General features: G+C 41.6%; 1 protein-coding gene across 1 annotated transcript in view; it reads left to right on the top strand.

The window, feature by feature from the left end:
* Nucleotides 1-561: 561 nt before the first annotated feature.
* KLHL2 (kelch like family member 2) overlaps nucleotides 562-17,220 on the top strand; it is a 110,319-nt gene continuing 93,660 nt past the window's right edge. Inside the window, exons 1-2 of the mRNA XM_032332603.1 lie at nucleotides 562-714; nucleotides 14,402-14,527. Coding sequence (XP_032188494.1) covers nucleotides 689-714; nucleotides 14,402-14,527 — 152 coding nt within the window. The 5' untranslated portion in view covers nucleotides 562-688. The remainder of the gene's footprint in view (nucleotides 715-14,401; nucleotides 14,528-17,220) is intronic.

The following is a 17,220-nucleotide window of genomic DNA, read 5'->3' as shown; positions in this document are numbered from 1 at the left end:
AGCACAGCATAAGTCAAGAGAGAGCGCTGATATGCTGTGCTTTCGGGTGCCCTTTCCCCGCACAGACAACACCCCCTTCTATTTTCTAGCAACCCCCTCCTCCCGCCCCGGTGACCCACAACCCCAGCTGCGGGCGGCCGCCGCCCCCGTCCCGCCCCGCACCCGGCTGGCGCCCGCACGCCTCCGCCGGCAGGAACAGCAGCAGCAGCGGCAGCAGCACCCTCCGCAGCGGTAGCACCCTCAGTAGCAGCCGCAGCAGCAGGAGGAGGAGGAAGGGGAGGCGCCGAGGGAGGGGTCCTCGGCCGCCGCGGGAGGCCGCATCGCCGTCCCGTCACGGCGTCGGCGCGGCCGGGGCCGAACCCGGAAGTGGCCGAGCCCGCGCGCCCGCCCGTCCCGCCGCCGCCGCCTCCGCCGCCGCCGCCGCCGCCGCCGCCTCCTCCACCGCCGCCACCGCCCGGCACTCCAGCGAGCGCGGGAGCCGCGCAGGCAGACGGAGCGCGCCCGGCCGAGCGGGCCATGGCCGCGGGGGCCGCCGCCGCAGGTGGTGGCGCGCGGTGAGGCGAGAGCGGCGCCCCCTCTGGGGCGGATGGAACGCGGCTCGGCGGGCGAGCAGTGCCGGCGTCCGCGGCTGGAATGGTGCTGGCGGCGGCGGTCGGTGCCTGCGTTCTGAAGCCCGAGAGGAGCCACAATGGAGACGCCGTCGCTGCCTCCCGCGTGAGTGAGCGGGCGAGCGGGCGGGCGGGCTGGCTGTGCCGCTGCGGATAAGCGCGCTGCTGCGGCGCGTGTCGCCGGCCGCGGGGGCTGCTCGGAGACGGCCGCCCGGTACCCGCTGGCGGAAGCCGCCGGGAGCCGCCGGGGGCGGCGGGAGGTGGAAGCTGCGGGGCGTGACGAGGCGCGGTTCCCGCAGTCCTGAGGTGGACGCGGACGGAAACTCAGCCTGGCCAGGCAGTGACTTAAAACCCTGTCCAGGATTTCCAGGGAAGGGTCTTCCCGATCCCGGGCGAATAGAAGATTCGGTGTGGGGCTGAGCTTGGGGACTCTCCCCGTCCTGTGTACGCCTCCCTGGAATGCATGGGCTGCTTGTGTCCAGCTTGCCAGCCCCTTTCTGAGGGATGGAGATGTGCTGCACGGGAGTCCGTTGAAAAAAGGAAACTGGAAAGTACCAGACACCGGTGTCTAAATGAATTGGTCTTAGGTCGCTTGCTTCTCTGAATTTCTAGCAAAATTATTATCTGAGGAGCTTTTACATCACTCTAAAGGAGCCACGGCTCTTCAGGGCATGTGACCTCTTTTACCTGGCACTGCAGAAAATTGTATCCAGAAACCGGAGCATCTTCTGTTTCCTTGGTACCCTAGGCAAATTAGTAGTGTAGCGACCTGCCAGGCACAGGTGTCTTTTTCCATGGTACCCAGATACATTCAAGATGCCTGCAACGAAACTACTTTCCAGAAATAATAACAGTTGCACAGTTATTGTGGGAGCTATCGAAGATTTGCATTATTCAGTACAGTATTATGTTTTGGAAAGTGTTTAGTAAAAGTGGACTATAAAATCCTCAGGAGTTTTGAAAATTTCAATTTTGATTTGCCTTCCTTAGGTTAACCTTTAGGAAGGGACAAGAGCCCCTTGAATCTGACTTTTCAGACCTCAAGCAAACCTCATTCTGAGAACGGAGTACCTTTTCATGGGAGCTTATTCATGGAGCCTTATCGTTTTTCACTTAGATTTGGCCAGCTTCTCTCCACGGCACCAGCCTCTTGCGGTTAGTTGGCAGAGTTCCAGCCAAAATGTGGATATTTGGCTTGGGCTGAATAATATTTTGATGTCAAGTCCTTTTAGGAGAGCTAATAGGATCCTGGAACTACAATTTCTAAAAGTGCCTTACAGCATTTTTAGCTTGAGTGGAACAGGTCATCGGGATCTGAGGAGTCCACCGTAAGACTGATGAATTGACCCTCTTGGGCGTATAGAAGCAAGGCTCTGTTGCTTCCTGATCACTATGGCTTTGAGGGGTTTGTAGGCTTTGTTTTCTGGTCATGTTCTTCAGTGGCTTTGGGAAAGCACCTGAACCCCTAGGAAACATGATGGTGGGTTGTTAGCATCAGCAGTGTGAATACAGCACATGGATTCTGTCCAGGCTCAAAGGCAATTAAGGCAGGAAATGTTACCTGTATGTAGGTAGCACATAATATATAGAATATACCATGTCGGCATGTTAGTTGTAGTAAATCTGCCCCCTTTATATTCCATTTTCTGCAGTCCCATTTTACTTTTGAAGCAGAGGGAACTATAGGAAAGAACAGGGGCTCTTAGAATGCAGGTGAAAAAAGGGTGTGGACAATGAGGCTCTGGAAGGAGAGAGTAGAGACATAGAAAATGGTTTAAATAGACTTAATTGAAAAATGAAATTGATGTGTGCATGCAAACATTGATAAACTGGATCTAGGACAGATCAATTAACCATAATTTTGGTATGTAGCACAATTCTTTGGTATTGAGACTCCATCAGTAATGCTGGAACAATGGCAGGCTGAGATGTGATGGAAGGCTAGGAATGCCCGCAGGGATCAAAGAACTGTTAAAACTTCTTTTAATTGTGGGTGTCTAAAGTTGGTGAGACTTTTTCATTGTGCTTATTCATTTAATGATAAATACAAATGGGGTTTGTTTTCATTTGGTCTCTGTAGAATTAATCTTCAGTTCAGAGTTTGTTAGAATCTGTAATAGTTTTCCTTCCTACCACTTGGCCTCTTTGCCTTCACTCCCATTAGCTTACTTTTTCCTTCCTCACTAAGTCATGGGGTGCTGTGTTTGAGAATTGCAAGACGGTGTCTTTGGGGAAGGAGCTTTATTGGGTCTCGCTGGGCTAAAGCTAGGTGGATGGAGGCAGTGGAAGTTATTGGGAGGACTCAGCTTTTCGTAAGGTTAGATTTTTAGCCTGAGTTTTAAGGCAGGGAAAGATGTTTGATGAAAGATGTCTGAAGCCTTGGGTGATGTGGTAGGAAGCAGGGACTTAGGTCCTCTTTGGGGAAGTGTGTGTTTGTTAATTCATTAATTCTGCAAATATTTGAATGCCTCTCTCTGCCTGACACTGTGTAGGAGCTTATGCTGGTGCTTCTTCTCTAACAGCTAGTTTCAGTGTTTTCAAATCCCACTTTGCTGCCCTTTGGCCTGTTAGCACATGGTCTTAGAGGGGTGGAGTTTCTGTAGTTCCTTTGGGATAGGCTTGTTGAAATTAGGTTTTGATTTCGTTGCCTCCACTTTCTCCTCATCCTTTTTGACTCTCATGTTGTCACTGGGCTTCGTATCTCTGCGTATTGTTTTTTGCATTCTATATGTAGCATTTTGATTGTCTTGCATTTTGGAGTCTGGGTGATATGAAGATAATGGGACATTTGCCTCTGATCGAACCTGAAGGTGTGTTACTAAAAACTAGATGTAGGGTAGTAAAGGAAATCCAGGTGCTAAACTGAGATATGCAGCCTTGACCCTAGGAATGTTTCACACATTCTGGCTTTTATGGTTATTTTTGCAAAGGATTTTCATAATTATTAAGTTGAGGGAAGACAGGTATAGAATGGAGTGCATTTCTTTGACCACCCCTCACCAGTTTCTTAGCCTTCATTTTCTTTCTGGCTCCTCTTTCACAAGTTGACTTTCTCTCTACAAGCCTTATATTGTTGCTTTTCCTTCACAAAACTAAGCAAACATGCCTCAGATACAACGGTATCTTGGACCAGTGATTCCATATCACTGGAGAGTCTTGGCATCGGAGTTGTTCAAGCGTAGGCAGGCAAACATCTCGTTGACCACGCTCTAAGGGATTTAGACAGCAGAAGATGGGTTGAATTAGAACAGAAGTTTTCAGAATTTTGGATTTCACTGACCTGTGAAGTTAAAAGAGAAAAACTCAGGTCCAACACAGGATTGCTAAGTTTTTGTTTTGCCTAGCAGGAAAAAAGATCTATAAAATAATAATTATCAACTTTTACTATAACTCTCACTATCTTTTGGTAAGAGAAAGGACGTTTTAGTGTCCCTTTCCAAATACAAAGAAGGGCATTATCTCAGATTAAAAGCTCGTCCTTAAATGGAATTAATTTAGTTTTATGAAACCTTACTACATTTTCCTTATTTTGTCACAGACCAGTAAAAAGTTCCCTGAAGCCTGACATTTGTAATCCACTGGACCAGATGACCTTTAATGTTCTTTCTACTTTTTAAGATTCAATTACTGGGAATTTAGAACCCTGACACAGGTTACCCCCATATTCATTGGTTTGTCTTTTATAGCACATTGGAATATATTCTTGTTTTTGTATAACTAGACATGAATGTTAAGTTGGGCATCTGTCAGATCATAGGTGAATCTCCTCAGTGACAAATATGTTTAAAATATTTAGGAGCAGTAATGACTGACAAGATGATGTTGAGAGAAGACATGGATCAGTGTGTGTTAAAGGAAGTGTTATATAAGGAAAATTCTTAAGTGTATTTGGGAACTTGAGATGTGGACTCTGGAAATAGGTAACATGTCAGCAGTAGTTTTAAAATTTTCTGATGCTGGGAAATCACTCGTCCTCCTTCTACTGAATAGCCCAATCCTTGTTTCTAGTCTGTACTTTCTAATGCACCCAGTAGGCATTCAATCAATATTAGTAAGTATGCTTTCATGAACGTAAATTTACTCACCTGTGGCTGTTAAGGAACTGCATCAGGAATGTTTATGAAAACAATTGAACTTCTTAAGATCAGATGGAGGGTTCTTTCCAGGTGATACAGAGAATGAAAATTGCTTTTTAGATGCTCTTCTATAGAGTTCTTCCAAATTCCAGATGTATTTACTGTTTATAATAAGGGAATTCAGGTTTTTTCATTCATGTTTATTGGGTGCTTACTATGACCAGGCTTTGGGGATATCTCAGAAAACAAAGTCCTTCGCCTGGGTGGCTCAGTTGGTTAAGCAACTGCCTTCAGCTCAGGTCATGATGCCAGTGTCCTGGGATTGAGTCCCACATCGGGCTCCTTGCTCGGCAGGGAGCCTGCTTCTCCCTCTGCCTCTGCCTGCCATTCTGTCTGCCTGTGCTCACTCTCTCTCCTTCTCTCTCTCTGATAAATAAATAACATCTTAAAAAAAAAAAGAAAGAAAAGAAAACAAAGTCCTTTTCCTTGTGGTTGAAACTGATCTGGAACAAATATATAATACATTTACTGTAGTGCATGGGTCAGTATATTTTGTGTTATGTGCTTTACTGTTTTACATTTCAGGCTGTTGGCATTTGCTAAAGTATTTTTTTTTTAAGATTTTATTTATTTATTTGACAGATCACAAGTAGGCAGAGAAGCAGGCAGAGAGAGAGGAGGAAGCAGGCTCCCTGCTGAGCAGAGAGCCCAATGCGGGGCTCGATCCCAGGACCCTGGGATCATGACCTGAGCCAAAGGCAGAGGCTTTAACCCAGTGAGCCACCCAGGCACCCCACTAAAGTATTTTTTTGATCAGTTCTTTTCACTGATCCTGCCTTGAAAAATAAGTTCTGCTTTTCATGTCACTACTTTTTCTTGGTTTCCTCCTGTAGTTTTTAGGTTGTTAAATATGATTTACTTTATTTCATTTAGTCTTGTCAACACCCTTGTCTGTAGGTCTCTATTATCTTTTTTCAGATGGTTAATTTTCATAGGTTATGAAGTAGAGGAGAAGTTGGGACTCATGGAACACTTTTTTCCTGTTTTACATGGCTTCTCTTCTATTACTGTTTGTTCGCTCCTCCTCACAAATGCAGGTCGTGGCCAGTTGTTTTTAATCAACTATTAATCACTAAGTTGTGGCTCCATCTATATCTTAAGCCTGGGTTCTAGATCTGTGCTTCAGTCGTGAATTGTCAGCTTCTTACAGAACATCTACTCTTAGCTTATATCTTAGATTCGACATGCCTAAAACTGAGTTCTCAAACTGACTTCACTTTGTAACATCTGCACTTATTCAGTGGTTAATCATTCTTCTGGTCCTAGATACCCAAAGCCTTGGAAGGGTCTCTGGTGTCTCTCTCTCTCTCATCGTCTTCCACTTCTTATTAGCTTCCAGGAAATGTAGAGTCCTGGTTTCAAGTGTTCATTTTGACTACTACCATTCCGACCAACAGATTTTATCCCTTGATACCTGCATTTTTTTCTCCTACCTTTTCTCCTATTAACCTCTATGTGTTCTTTCCTCACCTTTTAGTCCATCTATGGTTTTGACCCCAACAACATCTTACAGTCACATCCAATGACTTAGCAAACCAGTTATCTCAACCCAGTGATCAGAACCCTCTTACCATTTTGGCTTAATCTTATAGTATGTTCAAAATTATTATTTGCTTTTGACCTCCTAGAGTAAACTCTGCCTTATCACATAGCCTTTTCCTGTCCTATCCCCAGTTAAAACAACTTGGAATTCTTCCAAGGCCCACTTGGAACCCTGTCTTCCTTCAGAGTCTTCCCTATTTACTCCAATTCGTTTCAGCCGCTCTTTGCATTCCTACAGTATCAGTAACCCATTATCTTGCACTTGTGTACTGACTTATGCCATTCCCTAGTGGTTTCAAATGTGCCTCCCAGTTAGATGGTAATTGGAGAAGTTTCCTGCGTTCAGCCTCCTGTATATCCCTCACTCTGCTTAATGTTAGGGCATGTGGTCGGCATCTAAGCAGTGCTTACCTACTTGATTTATTAACAGTGGTGGTTGTCTGGAGTATTGCTAATAACTTTTGATTGATTGTTGCAATTAAAAATGAGGAAGGCCATTAAAATCCATAAAAATAGATCTCTACATTCAGTTTAGCTCCCAACCTCAACATTTTTCTTCTTAACTCTGTATTTACATTCATACAGTACTTAGTGCTTGTACAGCTCCCTGAGGCAAGTAGGTGAGGTGTTATCTTTGACTTTCCTATTACATTTCATATTAGACATATTTATGAAATAACGAAAGCTTATTTTATAAGTAAACCATCTGAAGTTCAGAGAGACCAAGTGACTATACCCAAGGTCACTTGGTTAGTATTAGGTGTAGCAGAACTACAGTGCAGGTCTTCCAGTTGATTCTGGTCCTCTTCTAGTGCCTTTTCGTTCAAGTGCTAGAAAATGTGGCTTAGTCAACTAAATTGTCAAATCAGATTGCTGCCCTCTCTTACTGGCCAAGCGCTGGTAATACTATGAAAAGTGGTGAAAGAAAGGCCAGAAATAGGAGTTGCTAAAAGGCATGGGAGTGTTTGAAATGGATCATCAACTTCCTCCTCCCAATTTTAGCACATCATAAATATCCCACTCTGACAATGCTTTGTTAACTGTTCATAATGTATTCTTTAAAATAAGATTGATCTTGCATAAGACATACTTTTACCCTGGTCCCTTTCCTGGTAATAGTCACTGCCAGGGACAAAAAGTGCCTGATTGTGCTCTGTTTGTCATGTAGGTGGGAGGGAGAGAGGGAGAGAGAGCTGAGTTGAACTGAAGTAGAGCTTTTTACAGCTCTATTGTTCTACTATCAGAGAACAATTATATCCCAACTTCCATCAGCCTCTCCACTTCAGACATCCCAACCACCTCCTCCTGCCAGTGCTTCTCCACACACTTAACATAAAGCTACACAACTAAATCCTAGGAGGAAAAGAGGGGACATATGTGATTTCTCCCTCTGTCCTCCAGTAGGTTCAGTGCTCTGCTTTCATTGTTAATCCATTTTAGTAAAATTGGGTCTTTCCAGCTTTTCCAGCTCAGAGAAAGCTGAAACATAACTTTTGGGGGGGAAAAATATATATATATATATAACCAGTGGCATTACCTTTTGTTCTGTCACCATGCAAAGTTATTAAAATATTGTTGACTATATTCCCTGTGCTGCACCTCTCATCCTCGTGACTTATCTTTATTTTTTTTTTTAAAGATTTTATTTATTTATTTGACAGACAGAGATCACAAATAGGCAGAGGGGCAGGCAGAGAGAGAGAGGGAAGCAGGCTCCCTGCTGAGCAGAGAGCCCGACGCGGGGCTCGATCCCAGGACCCTGAGATCATGACCCGAGCCGAAGGCAGCGGCTTAACCCACTGAACCACCCAGGCGCCCCCGTCGTGACTTATCTTATAACTGGAAGTTTGTACCTCTTAGTCCCCTTCACCTGTTTCACCTAGCCCCCAAACCTTCTCCTCTCTAGCAACCACTAGATTGTTTTCTATATTTATGAATCTGTGTCTCTTTTGTTGTTGTTTGTTTAGATTCCACATGTAAGTGAAATCATGTGGTATTTGTCTTTGACCTTTTTCTCTTAGCATAATACTCTAGGTTTGTCCATATCTTTGTAAATGGCAAGATTTCAATGGCATTATGATGTTTTTGTAAGGTGTTCTCTGACTAGATGGCATGATTTTTTCTTTGCTTTTTGTATTTGTCTCACAGATGCTTCCTATTCAGTTCTTAAAGGTCTTCATACTGAAGGTATAATCCAAATTCCTACATGTCAGGAGGGCAGATGTTAACGTCTTTTTAAGCTATATTTTTTTGGTAATATGACCATATATTTGTAGATTATACTTAGTCTGCTGGCTCTGTACCTAATAAAAGTTTAAATTCCAAACACTTGAAGAGAATTTGCAGAGAATGTCTCTTTGTCTTTAGTTAATTGCAAAAATTGAAACCACAACTCTGCCACAAACCAAAACATGTTTCCAGTGGAGAAAGCCCTCTATTTTTACAACCTCTAAATACTGTGGTGGTTATTTGGGTAAGATGAAGGATGTGAGAGTATTTCATTGGTAAACTGTAGAGTGACATAACAAATACTAGTTAAAATATTGGTTATCATTGAATCTCTACTTCTGATATCTTGGTTTTGTGAATGGGAGCAACGTTAGTATGATAATTAGATTCTGAATGCAAGTTTAGCTAGGAAAGCAGCAGAGGAAATAGGAGAGATGTAATAAGGTAATGGAGAAAACTTCAGAGCAATGGTGGATGGTGACTCTGAAAACAACAGCTGCTGACGTGAACTTGGCAGAAGTTTGTGAGTAATGGTGGGTGACTCATTGCAAGCAAGGGAGTCTTGCAGCTTTTGAGGTGAACAGGCAGAGGGGAGAATGAGATGGTGGCCATCCAGGGGCTAAGTATTTGTGTCCTGAATGTGAAAATGTCTGGTTCCCTGTTAAATTTTGCAGCTGCATCATTCACATGAATTGTAGCATTGTTTCCACCAGAAAACCCTAAAAACATGAACAACCCATATTTTCTAAAGTGTTTGTTCTCAATCTGAGATGATTGTCCCAGGGTGGGAGGTAAGTGGGTGGTGGGACATATTACATCACCTTTTTTTTTTTTCTTTCAATTTTAAATTATACATAGCTGCTTTTCACCCCTACTCTTGGAGAAGCTGTCATTCTGATATATCTAGTCCTATAAAAAGGGCCTGCCTGAATCTTCATGTGAAAATTTTTCATGTTTGAAAAAATTGCTTGGGTCATTTTGGTCTTGTCCCCTGCCACTGGGAATCACTATTCCAGATCAAATACTATATATCTAAAGAAACTATACCTCATTTCTAAGATGGCCTCAGAACCAACCTCTGCTTGATTATGGGTCTTGACTCTTTCAGGGAGATAGCCCTATTAGAGTCTTTATTTTCTCCTTCTTGGAGAACTCATTCATTGTCAGTAGTGTGTTTGGGGGCAGAGTTAGAGTTACCTAGTTACCTAGTCTGAGAAGCCAATTCTTAGAATGAGAAACTTCTCTGGAAAAGGCTAGCTCCCTGCTTTAGAAGGGAAGCAGGGAGAAGGTATAACTACACTTGACTGGTATAACCTAAAGGGTAAACCTTCACCTCCCACTTACCTGCTTCCTAGTATATGTTCATTTTCCATACTTGTAGTTTTAGGCATGATGTGTCTTTTTTTTTTTTTTTTTACTCAGCTCTGCTTTTGAATAAGAGACCATCTAACACAAAACCACATAGGAAGTGAAAGATTATGGAAAGGACTTTAATGTTGAAAATGTGTCCCTGTGCAGGGGCACCTGGGTGGCTCAGTGGGTTAAGCCGCTGCCTTCGGCTCGGGTCGTGATCTCAGGGTCCTGGGATCGAGCCCCGCATCAGGCTCTCTGCTCAGCAGGGAGCCTGCTTCCTCCTCTCTCTCTGCCTGCCTCTCTGCCTACTTGTGATCTCTCTCTGTCAAATAAATAAATAAAATCTTTAAAAAAAAAAAAAAGTGTCCCTGTGCAGCAGGGTGCTGTATTTCTAAGTAGCTCTTAGTACAGAGAACACTTAAAAAAAATTCAGTGTTAAGCCTTTCTTTTCTTTGTAGAGTTTTTGGAGTACATCAGGAAAAACAGAAAATAGACTGAAAATAGACTGCACCAATAAAAATATTGATTATTGTATGGTAGCTGTCTTAAAGTTAATTCTCTACTGCACGAAGTTTTAATTCATAATTTCCCTAGCAAATATAAACACTTTTGACTCTTATATAATGATATTCCTTCTAGGGCTGAGTTGCTTTTGCTTCCATTCTGAGCATTGAAAAGCCTTCTATGATAGTTTTGCCAATCTTCAATATTTTATTTCCCCTACGTTGTAAACTCTTTTAAGTTCTTAAACTAGAAGCAGGTGTAAATCTTAACTTGTTATACATGTGGACATCCAGTGTTACATGGTCAGAAAGTTTGCATAGGTTGCATATATCTTACATAATTTTTTTGTCCTACAATTTTCTTTATGAAAGGATGGTGAGAAATAGCATTATGGAGTATGTCTTTTACTATAAAGTATTTCCCAGTCCCCTCTGCCAGATCTGAATGTTCTTTCATCTTTGGCTCCTAGACTTACTAGTTCTTTTTCTCAGGCCAAGTATAAATCATCTGTCTACACACACACACACACACACACACAGGCCACAGGGCGTAGAGTGCACTATGCTGTTCTCCCATTCCAGCTGTGGGCTCACCCACTGCAGGCAGTGTCTTGTACTAATTTATTTGTAAGGTCCCTTTAAAAAACTCTCAAGGGATGGAGAAAAAGGACTTATATCTACTTCTAGTTTGCAGACCCTGGAAGAATCAGATGCTTCAACTTATGTTGATTCTTGGGGTGCAGAGGAATGGACAAGGATAGCATCTATGGTTGATGATGGAGGTTACATTAATGTTTGAGTGCCTGGGTTTCATTGCTTCATGTGCCTTCTGTGGAATCAATGTTCCCCACATTTCTTTACTGCTAAAGTTTTTCTAGCTCTAGACTCTAATATGTCAATTTGATATCTACTTGGATGTCTGATTATCTTAAAAGCAACATGTATGAAGACGAAGCTCTTGATCTTCCTACTGCAGACTGGTTGCACCTGCAGCCTCCCATCTCAGTTAGTGGAGACTCTATCCTTCCAGTTGCTCAAACCAAAAAATAAGAGGCATTCTGATTTTCTTTGATGTGCCACATGCATTCTGTCAACAGATTTTTTTTTTTTTTAAACCGGGAGATTTTACCATACTTTTACTAGTTTCTGACAAACACATAAAAAGAACAAGACTATGAGAGATCTAATATATATATATACATATATATATGTATATATATATTTATATATGTAATTAACAATTTTGATCTAGCCTAATAATAAAAACAGTAACATTTAAATAGCACCCACTATGTGCCAGACCCTGTTGTAAGCATTTTACAAAGATGAATCCATTTGATTCTCACAATAACCCTAAGAAATGAGTCTGTTATTAAGTCTATCTTACAGATAAGGAAACTGCTAGATATAGCAAAAATAGAAAGATTAAAAAACAACAAAAACAATCCTTAGAAGTGTAGAAGTCATTCTTAAACTGTGGATCAAACAGAAAATAGTTGGATGGTACATTCATGGGTGCTCGTTATATTAAAAAGTAAGCAAATAAATAAAATACAAAGGCTACTCATGGGCTAAAGATGACAGTGTGTTGTAAGTCAAAGATGATGATTCAACCAATTCTGTCCACTTAAGATCTAGAAAAATAAGAAAGGAAACTTAGAGGTAGAGAAAATAAAAAACTAGAAAGTAGTAATATTGAGAGTACCACTCTGTCAACAGATCTTGTTGGCACCACCTTTAAAATATACCCAGAACCCAGTCACTTTTTTTTTTTAAGATTTTATTTATTTATTTGACAGAGATCACAAGTAGGCAGAGAGGCAGGCAGAGAGAGGGAGGGAAGCAGGCTCCCTGCTGAGCAGAGAGCCTGATGTGGGGCTCTATCCAAGGACCCTGAGATCACGACCCGAGCCGAAGGCAGAGGCTCAACCCACTGAGCCACCCACGCGCCCCAACCCAGTCACTTCTTATCACTGCTCCTACTTCCACTGCTGCTGCCATGCCCTGAGCCCCTGTCACCCCCTGCTGCATTATTCTCCTAAACAGTTAACCCTTTTTCATCTTTGCCCACCTTGACTATTTTCAGTCAGCAGCCAAAGTGATCCTTTGATAACGCATGTTGGATTGTGTCACTCTTCTGCAATGCCTCCCTGTTGTACTCAGGGTAAAAGCCAAAGTCCTTCCAGCATCCTACAGCCCTTCATGACCTGCACGCCCCACTGTCCCCCAGCCCCAACCGTGGTCTTATGGTCCTGGAACACGCCAACTTCATACAGGTCTTTGCTCTAGCTCTTCATTCCTTCCGGACATTGTCTCACCTCCTGATCCTGGTTCAAATCTCAGTTCTCAGTTGGGCTATTGATGATCTGATGACCCTGTTGACTAGTGCAAGTTATATCACTCCATACTCTTGCTTCTCTTTATGTTGCCTGTTTTTTTCCAATCCATTGCTCTTACTTTCTGATGTACTTCTTACTTCATTGGCTTGTTCTGTATATTGTCTCTTCCCCCTCTCCCCTCTTCCCTCCTAGAGTCCAAGCTCTGTGAGGATAGGAGTCTTTTTGCTCATTGTTCACATGTATCCCAAGTGTCTAGAACAGCACTTGGTACATAGTTGGCACTCAAATAATATGTGCCTAATGAATTCATGAGAGATAATGTTTTAAAAATGAATGATTCTTTCAAAATGGGTCAGGAACGGAAGAGGTATAAAGAGAAATGCAGCAATAAATGATGATGTTTGCCTGTTCTTTGTGTGATATATATACAAGTGTGATTTCTTTAGGTTTAATTTGGTATCCTGATTTTTTAAGTTAATTGCTTTATTGACATATAATTTACATGCCATAAAATTCAACTATTATAATTGTACAATTCAGTGATTTTTAGTATATTTCTGGAGTTGTGCAGCCATTTCCTCAAAAAGTTCCCTTTTGTCCATTAGCAGTTAATTCACCTCCCCACTATGGTACCTTGATTTTATTTGTTAATTTTTTTGTCCCCCAAGTTTCAAAAGAATAATTTATATAGCAATACTGATTTAGCCCATGCTCTTAAAAATTGTGTTTAAATATGAAGTTAAGTATCATTGTTTAATGTAGGACATTGTATTGAACATTAATAGAAAGAATGAGCTTGAAGAATCAAACTGGCTTCAGTCTCACCCAGCTCTACTATTTAGTTACCCAAATTGTTTTTTTTGCCTTCATCTTTTTATCTGTTAAATGGGGATAATAATCGTAATGAGTTCACAGAGTTGTTTTGAAGATTAAGCAAATAATTCAGGTAAATGACTTAGCACTGGGGCACGTGGGTGGCTCAGTGGGTTAAGCCTCTGCCTTCAGCTCAGGTCATGATCTCAGGGTCCTGGGATTGAGCCCCACATCAGGCTCACTGCTCAGCAGGGAGCCTGCTTTCCCCTCTCTCTGCCTGCCTCTCTGCCTACTTGTGATCTCTCTGTCAAATAAATAAATCTTTAAAAAAAATGACTTAGCACTGTGGCTGCTGTATAGTGAATACTCAGTAAACTCTAGCTAACATGATTAATCTCTTGTTAGAAGAGTAGGTCTGAAATATGTGGGGTAAATAAGCTGGCAGGTGGAGAGCAAAATTCAGATCAGATTCTGAGTTCCTGAAGTTTGTGTGAAATATGATCCTGTTCCTGTCTTGTAATATGTTTGTAAATAATATATGACTACAACAGATTGTTAAAAGCAGGTTAATTTCCAACACAGAGGATCATTTCTCAGCATTTTTATTTCCAGTTGTCTGCTAAATCACTTTTACTGAATTTTCTATGCTAGTCTTTGACAGAGTTTTGACATGGTAGAGAATACCCACTTTTTTGGTTAAAATCATAGTGAACATCAGAAAATGTTCTGAATTGTGTCTTAATCTTACATTGGGATATATTATGAGACTTCTTCTAAACGAGTTTGGAAGATTCATTGTATTTCTTGTAGCGTGATAAGCCTGAACTAAATTATCTGTAATAAGATCTTTTTTTGTTGTTTTTTTCTCTTATGTACAGATGCACAAAGCAGGGTCATCAGAAGCCTCTCGATTCAAAAGATGATAATACTGAAAAACACTGCCCAGTGACAGTGAATCCTTGGCATATGAAGAAAGCTTTTAAAGTCATGAACGAATTAAGAAGGTATTGTTCCATTAGTATACATGTAACCATGGATTTCTTCCCTTAATTTTTTACTTGTTTATAGTGAATATACTCTTCATGCCTCATTGTTGCTTTGTGTGATACAGAGAACATTAAAAGCTTTTTCTGCAGGTTTTTTATCAGAAGCATAGATAGTAAAAGACTGCTCTGCTCTATCCATGTGGCTAGTCTGAATTGAGATGTTCTGTAAGTGGAAATATATAATAGACTTCCAAGATTTAATACAAAATAGAATATAAAATGTTTTATTAATAAGTTTTAGGAATATCGATTATGTTTTGAAATGATAACATACGGGATATCTTGGGTTAAATAGATATTACTGAAATTATTTTGTTTCCTTTTTTGTGTGATCAGTACAAGATTTTGACATTGCACATATATTTTATACCATATCCATATTTATCTCTCTATCTGTATCTATATATCTATTTCTGTCTGTATATCTATCTAATTTCTGCTGGACAGCGCTGGTCTAGGGTTTTTAAGTTACCACAGAGAATATGGAAAGAAGACTGTCAGAGAGGGATACCTAGGTGACTCAGTCGTTAAGCTTCTGCTCTCAGCTCAGATCATGATCTCAGGGTCGTAGGATCGAGGTCCACATTGGGCTCTCTGTTCAGCTGGGAGTCTGCGTCTCCCTCTTACTCTCCCTCTCCGCACTCTCTCTCTCACAGATAAATCAATAAAATCTTAAAAAAAAAAAAAAGAAAACTATCAGAGAAAAATGTGACTCTCGTGGTGGTGGAGGTCATAGTGGTAGGAATGTTGAGGTTGGTGACATGTCCCTTGCTAAGGTAATTCTCAGGTTTGGTTAGAGTCACTGATATGAAAGGAGTGGCTTTAAAAGTTGGTGGAGAGATGTCTGGGGTGGTTCAGTCAGTTAAATGTATGACTCCTGATTTTGGCTCATGTCACGATTTCAGGGCTGTGGAATGGAGCTCTGTTCCATGGTGGGTGTAGAACCTGCTTAAGAGTCTCTCCATCTTTCTCTGTCCCCCCTTCCCAAAATTGATTGAACCACGGGTAATTTTTTTTTTTAATTAAAAGACGAATATGTGTTGTAACAGTCTCGGTTTTCTTAGCTGTTTGCAGAAGACATATATTTTTCTTTTTTTAATCCCATCGTTCTCTTTGTGAAAGTCAGTATATTTAAAAGCTTGGGCAATGAAGAAGGGAATGACTTATACTTTCCTTCAATCTGTTTCTGCTATGTCTTCCTAAAAGCCCACGCTTTAGGTCCATCATTTGTTTCTTCTTTACTTAAAGATTTAGTAAATATTTATCTTTTTGGTGCCAGAGATACAATGGTGAGCAAAAACAGACATGTAGCTTATGGTTGAGTGCTGGAAGCAGGCATTAATCAGAGAATTACACACATAGTTTACTGTAAATTTTAATGGTAGTAAGTGCTACAAAGGAGGGCTGCCTGGTGCTCTGAACATGGATTACAGTGGTCAGAAAAGTCTTCCGGGGAAAGATAGAAGTAATTATGTTGAGATTTAAAGCCAAATGGGGTAAAGAAATGAAGCCAGGATGGGGGTGTGGGAGAGATCAGAGGAGGGTTCCAGGCACAGGGAATGGCAGTGCCCACATCTCGTGGTGGGAGGGAGCTGGCCTCATTGGACGAACTGAGGGGCAGCTGGGGTGTTGATGGCCAGGGGGTCACGGCTAGAGAGAGAAGCCTGAGTGGGCAGGTGAGGCCCAGCATTCTTAGGGCCGTATACATTTTTGTCTTTATCAGGAGTCATCATGGGAGGAAGCCATTGGAGAGTTTTAAACTGGGTGGAGATATGATCAGATTTTCATTTTGAAAAGAACATACTTGCTTCCAGGTAGAAAGTGGATTGGAGAGAGAGAAGTGTAAATTGACTATTACTTGCTTCCTCGTCCTGCTCTGACAGCATTTTTATTTTTATTTATTTACTTTTAAAGATTTTATTCATTTATTTGAGAGAGTGTGCGTGCATGTGTGCAAGTGGGGGAGGAGGGAAGCAGCAGAGGGGGAGACTCCCTCTGTCAAGCAGGGTCAAGCAGACTCTCAGCTAAGTGCAGAGACCCACACAGGCCAGTCCTAGGACCTTGAGACCACTACCTGAGCTGAAACCAAGAGTCTGATGCTTAACTGACTATGCCACGTAGGGGTTTCTATTTTTTATTTTTCTTTTTACTAATAATTATTTTTTCCCAAATTTTTGTTTAAACTCTAGTTGACACATTTAACAAATTTTGTTTAAAGTCTAGTTAACACATAGTGTAATGACCGCATTTTTAATAAGTGTTTTCATTTTAGTCTTTGGGTGAATACGTAGCAGGTCTGACTGTGCTGTTTTAGTTTTTTAATTCCATTGTAACAGTCGTTAAAGGTAGACTGTACTGGCTACTAAATAGAACTGCAAGAAAAGTAAGAAACAACAGTCTGGTCATTTTAAAACTGAGATTTTAGTGGCTCTTCTTTTTCTTTGAAAAGCAACATGGGGACTTAAGTGGGTAGGAGAAGAATAAATGAAACAAGATGGGATTGGGAGGGAGACAAACCATAAGTGACTCTTAATCTCACAAAACAAACTGAGGGTTGCTGGGGGGAGGGGGTTTGGGAGAAGGGGGTGGGATTATGGACATTGGGGAGGGTATGTGCTTTGGTGAGTGCTGTGAAGTGTGTAAACCTGGTG

This window comes from Mustela erminea, chromosome 2 (assembly GCF_009829155.1).
Source record: "Mustela erminea isolate mMusErm1 chromosome 2, mMusErm1.Pri, whole genome shotgun sequence".
Lineage (NCBI taxonomy): Eukaryota > Metazoa > Chordata > Mammalia > Carnivora > Mustelidae > Mustela > Mustela erminea.
Note: the sequence above shows the minus strand (reverse complement) of the source record. Positions and strands in the feature narration are given on the sequence as shown.